The following is a 6,026-nucleotide window of genomic DNA, read 5'->3' as shown; positions in this document are numbered from 1 at the left end:
ATTTCACATTTTTAGCAATTAAAGCAAAACGTTTACAAACGTTACGAAGCAAATCCAAACGTTTCACCTTTTTAGCGATTTAAGCCAATCGTTTACAAACATTACGAAACAAAACCAAACGTTTACAAACGTTACGAAACAAATCCAAATGTTTACAAACGTTACTAAAAAAATACAAACGTTTCCTTATTTCGGCGATTTAAGCCAAACATTTACAAACATTACGAAACAAATCCAAACGTTTCACATATTAAGCGATTTAAGCCAAATGCTTACAAATGTTACAAAACAAATCCAAACGTTCCCTATTTTAGCGATTTAAGCCACACTTTAGAAACGTTACGAAACAAATCCAAACGTTTCCCCTTTTTTGCGATTGAAGCCAAACGTTTACAAACATTACGAAACAAATCAAAACGTTTCACCTTTTTAGCGATTTAGGTTAGACGTTTACAAACGTTACGAAACAAATCCAAGCGTTTCACCTTTTTAGCAATATAAGCCAAACGTTTCCAAACGTTACGAAAAAAATCCAAACGTTTCATCTTTTTAGCGATTTAAGTCAAACGTATACAAATGTTATGAAACAAATAAAAATGATTCCCCATTTTAGCGATTTAAGCCAAACGTTTAAAACGTTACGAAACAAATCAAAACATTTCACCTTTTTAGCGATTTAAGCCAAACGTTTACAAACGTTACAAAACAAATCCAAACGTTTCACCTTTTTTAGCAATTAAAGACAAACATTTACAAATGTTACGAAACAAATTCCAACATTTCACCTTTTTAGCAATTTAAGCCAAACGTGTAACCCAATAGCATCTATAAGGGGGGGGGGTTGAATAGTTGCCACTAAAAACTTTTGCGGATTAAGAATTTGATTGCAACTAATCTAATGGAGGTTTGAGGAAGAAGAACACACAAGATTTATAGTGGTTTGGTGATTAACACATTCACCTATATCCATTTCCCTAAAACTAGAGGTTTCCACTAAACTTGGAGTTCTTAAAAGTTCACTCCCAACTTAGGTTTTCAAAGGCTCAACCCAAACTAACAACCAACAACAATAACCTATAGTTTTTCTAGGCAAAACTACAAACAAAAAAAACAACAAGAGTTTCTAGGGTTCACTCTTAAACCAACAAATTACAAAGGTTTTTCACACAAAATTTGAAGATTGCGTGAGAGGTTTTAAAAGCTTTTTGTTGTCTACTCTTTTTCGTACACAACAATATAATATATATAGGCCTCCAAACAATTCTTCCCGTTACTCTTTTTGTGTGAAGCAAAAGAGTAACAAATCAGCTTTTCCAAGGTAGCCTTGACAGACGAAGTTCGCGCCCGCCAACTAGAGTTCGCGCCCACGAACGGCTCCTTGGGGAAAGTTCTCAACGGTCTTCTGCTAAAGTGTCAGCACCTTGGGTGCAATAAATGACCGTTGTAAATCAGCTTCTAGAAATTTGAACTTGTCGCGCTAAGTAATATTGGCGCCCGCGAACTAGAGTTCGCTCTCAGTGCTTGTGAAATTGGCACTCGCAAGCTTCAGCCCCTTTCATGGCTGAGAAAGTTCGCGCCCGTGAACATAGTTGGCGCCCGCCAACTTCCACTGGACAGCTTAGTGATCGAAAAAAATTGATTATCGCTAGAGATGGCCAATTCGCTTTCCGAGTGTTCCGGAGGGTTCCTACACACTTAAATAGAATATTAGAACCTTTGGTGTTAATTTTCATGGTCAAAATAGAAAGGATATTGAATCAATTAAGGTCCAACATTCTCCCCCTTTTTGACTTTAACAATGATCACAAGAAAAACAAGTATAAGTTGAAAACCAAACTTTGTCTCCCCCTTAATTTATGCATATAATGAAAAGCCAAGTATCTCTCCCCCTTTGTCAAAATCAAAAGAAAAGCAAGAAATAGGACACGGCATAAGCATAAATTGCACGAGTTTGAATAAGATATCATAAGCACAAGTACAATACTATAAGCATAAGGAAACATATGTGTGTTCAAACCACACTTAGAAAACCAAATAACGCAAAATGAGTATGAAAATAAAACATGATATGCATGTGAAAGTATGCAATGTGTAGGGTAAATCTTCATCATCATTGCGGTCTTCATTGTGAGGAGGAAAGGTGGAAGCGGAAGGCGAGAAAGACTAATAAGAGTCAAATTTGTTCTTGAGATAAGCCATCCCTTACTTAATAGTAGATACCTCCCCCTCAAGAATTGTCATCCTAGACATCATATGGACATTTTGTCCATAAATAGTTTCAAACATTTGAGGTTGAGACATGGTTGCAAATGGAGGTGGGGGGTTACTCGATGAGGCATTAGGATCCACATGTGGCCATGATCCACGCTCTTCTTGCCTCATTGCCCTTGCGGCTTCCTCGACATCTTCCTCAATATTAGTAGAGGAGATCCTTCTCTTCCTTGTTAGCCTTTCAATTTCACCACCAATGGAATTCTCACCAAACAAATATTGAATAGAGTTGTCATGAAAAATGATGACCTTAGAAGAATGCTCAAAGTGCTCTTGGTCCAAGGAAGCACATTTTCAATGAAAAGGTTGAGGATTAGCATTCTGGACTTGAGAAGTGAGGGCTTTGCCCTTTTTGACTAGGCACGTCATAAAGGAAGCAACCTGTAGGTGACCCCCTCTCTTATCAAGATCAAAAAGTTAATTCATAAAGTAGAAACCACACGAAAATTTAATACCTTTGGTGGCAAGGTAGAGGAAGAGCACATCCTTCTTGGAAATTTTCTCATTTCCCTCACTCCTTGCATGAATAGAGTGAGTAATAATGCGATGAAGGATGAATAATGGTAGGGTCTTCAAGGTCTTGGCGGTTGCGGAATCGGAACGATATGGTGTGATGGTGCTAATTCCTCCCTAAAATTCCTCAAAGTTGAAATGAACATGAGAAGGGCATGTAGGATTCCCCCATTCAAAGCGAAACGCATCATCAACTTCTTCTCTTGAGAGCCGATAAAGTCTTCCTTGAACTCGAAAAGAGACCCCAAAATAACCAACTTCTCCATCTTGCTTGCGAATGATGTAGAGTGAAGAGAGTACTTCGCGAGTCAAATTTTCATACCCATCATGCTGATGAGAATAAACAAATTTCCTCCACCCGAGACTGTCAATGAGTTCCAAAACATCTCTTTTCACATTGCTTGCTTCCAAACTCGCAAAATCTATGTAACGGCTAGGCAAGACGGGCCTCTCATGAAACTTGTTAATCCTTAAATTCAAGGTCTCTTGATCGTGAGTTGGAATTTCCACTTGTGGTGGAATTGCTTCTCTTTGCCTTGATGAAGGACCTTCAGATTTCTTGCCTTGAATCTTTCTTCTTAATGAGCGAAGTGGGGTATCCATGATGCAAATGATGAAAATGATGATAATTAAGAGAGTTTAATGAGAGAAATACAGAATTTTGGTAGCAAAATGTGCTAGAAATGTTGTAGAATGTTGTAAACAATAGAACTACTTAAGGGGAGTATTTATAGGCATGAAAAAACGACTCCAACGGCTAGTTAACGGCTACTTTGACCCATTAAATGCATTGAAAACTGCTGCCCAACGATTATTTTTTTTTTGAAAATTCGAAGCAGTTCGCGCCCACTAACTTTTGTTCGCGACCGCGAACTTTCACTGTTGGAAAAACTATTTTAAAAGGCAAACTTCGCGGGGGCGAACTGGAGTTAGCGGCCGCGAGTTTTTACTGGACATAATTTTTTTTAAAAAATGACATTTGCAATAAAAAGGAATCACGTCTTGGTTTTCATAAGTTGGAACACATTTAATGTGAAATGAAGGACTATGCAGTTTAATTCATGAGTAGAATCAACTAACTAAGGTCCAATAATTTAAACATGTTATCATAATTAGATGAAAATAAATAACATGATAAACAAACAACCATAGAATCACGAAGCACGTAAATTCGGATGCTTCGAGTCACATAGCAAACAAGTCACAACAAGGTAGACCCATCAATCATACAAATTTCTCGTAAGATAAAAGACATTCTCTCCATATTTAAGGGTTTAGTGAAAATATCCGCCAATTGATTGTTTGTATCAATGAATTCTTATACAACATCTCCCAATTGGACATGATCACGCATAAAATGGTGTCTAATATCTATGTGCTTGGATCTAGAGTGTTGAATCGGGTTCTTGGACAAGTTGATCAAACTAGTATTGTCGCATTTCAAAGGAATATATGATCAACTACAATTCCATAGTCCTTAAGATGTTGTCGAATCCAAAGAACTTGGGTACAAAAACTTCCCGTGGCTACCTATTTGGCTTCGGTCGTGGACAACGCAACCAACACTTGTTTCTTACTATGCCAAGAAACAACGCAATTGCCTAGGAATTGACAAGTTCCTGATGTACTTTTTCTATCTATGGCACTACCGGCATAGTCCGCATCCAAATAAGAAACAAGGTCAAAAGGATTCTTCCTAGGATACCAAAGACCTAAGTGTTGTGTGCCCATGAGATATTTGAAAATCCTTTTGACATGAAAATAATTACACTCTTTCGGACAAGATTGAAAACGAGCACAAAGGCAAACACTAAACATTATATCTGGTCTACTAGCGGTAAGATAGGGTAAGGAACCAATCATACCTTGATATTTCTTTTCATCAAAGTTCTTACCGCTTTCATCCTTGTCAATTTTAACATTGGTGGGCATTGGGGTTTTTCTTGTCTTACATCCATCCATGCCAAATCTCTTGAGTAATTATTTAGTGTATTTGTCTTGGTTGATGAATATTCCCTCATTGCTTTGCTTGATTTGAAGTCCCAAGATAAACTTGAGTTCTCCCATTAAGCTCATTTCAAATTCATTTGTCATGCACTTTGAAAAATTCTCACAAAGCAACACATTAGTAGCACCAAAAATTATATCATCAAGATAAATTTGCACGACAAGGATGTCTTTAAAACTTCTTTTTATGAAAAGAGTGGTATCCACTTTACCCTTAGTAAAACCGTTTATGATGAGGAATGTGCTAAGCCTATCATACCAAGCTCTATGTGCTTGTTTTAACCCGTAAAGAGCCTTGTTAAGCTTAAAAACATGGTTAGGAAATTCAAAGTTTTCAAAACCTGGAGGTTGAGAAAAAAAAAACTTCTTCTTGAATAAAACCATTTAAAAAAGCACTCTTCACATCCATTTGATAAAGTTTAAAATTCATATGACATGCAAATGCAAGCAAAATTCTAATAGCCTCTAATCTAGCCACGGGAGCAAAGGTCTCATCATAATCGATACCCTACTCTTGGCTATATCCTTTGGCAACAAGTCTAGCTTTGTTTCTAGTAATGACTCCATCCTTATCAAGTTTATTTCTAAAAACCCATTTTGTGCCAATAATCGAACCAAAGCTAGGCCTAGGAACTAACTCCCAAACATTACTTCTCTCAAATTCGTTGAGTTCATCTTGCATTGCAATCACCCAACACTCATCATTGACAGCCTCTTCAATGGTCCTTGGCTCAGTATGAGAGAGAAAGGCAAGGTTGTTAGAGGCTTGAGATCTAGTAAATAGGCCTCTTTGGAATCCATCAAGTACTTGCTCTCTTGGGTGGTTCTTCGTTGTTCTTGTCGCTTTAGGGAGTTCTGGGTGCAGATCTTCCTCTTGTAGAAAGTCTTCCTCAAGTGTTGTTTGCATTGGTGCACTTTCTTAAGGTTTCTGTTCATCATCCATTTTGTTGAATGTGGGATCATCCTCCCAAATGTCTAGTGATCTACAAAATCCATACCTTTCCTATCAAGTGTATTGTTTTCATCAAAAACAACATGCATAGATTCTTCAACAAGCAAAGTGGACTTATTGAATACTCTATAGGCTTTTCTACATGTAGAATAACCTAAAAATATGCTTTCATTGGATTTTGAAGCAAATTTATCTAGGTTATCATTTGTATTTAATATGAAGCATTTGCACCCAAAAACACTTAGATATGAAATATTGGGTTTTCTTCCCATTCAAAACTCAT

At 37.2% G+C, this 6,026-nt stretch overlaps 1 protein-coding gene across 1 annotated transcript; it reads right to left on the bottom strand.

The window, feature by feature from the left end:
• Positions 1–4,102: 4,102 nt before the first annotated feature.
• LOC126656927 (secreted RxLR effector protein 161-like) lies at positions 4,103–4,746 on the bottom strand. Its single transcript, XM_050351551.1, has 2 exons — positions 4,349–4,746; positions 4,103–4,208 (listed from the first exon to the last, which is right to left on the bottom strand). Exons 1-2 carry the CDS (start codon positions 4,744–4,746, stop codon positions 4,103–4,105), a joined length of 504 nt encoding a protein of 167 aa, XP_050207508.1.
• Between the last annotated feature and the right edge of the window lie 1,280 nt (positions 4,747–6,026).

The sequence above is a fragment of the Mercurialis annua genome, linkage group LG7 (assembly GCF_937616625.2).
Source record: "Mercurialis annua linkage group LG7, ddMerAnnu1.2, whole genome shotgun sequence".
NCBI lineage: Eukaryota > Viridiplantae > Streptophyta > Magnoliopsida > Malpighiales > Euphorbiaceae > Mercurialis > Mercurialis annua.
The sequence above is the reverse complement of the archived record's forward strand: the minus strand, read 5'-3'. Positions and strand labels throughout refer to the sequence as shown.

What these genes read in the sequence shown, in the direction of transcription:
- LOC126656927 (XM_050351551.1), bottom strand. Translation starts at nt 4,746, where the DNA reads ATGGATGGATGTAAGACAAGAAAAACCCCAATGCCCACCAATGTTAAA. An exon ending in TGGCATAGTAAGAAACAAGT is followed by an intron (nt 4,209 to 4,348) that starts GTTGGTTGCGTT and finishes CGACAATACTAG; the next exon opens with TTTGATCAACTTGTCCAAGA.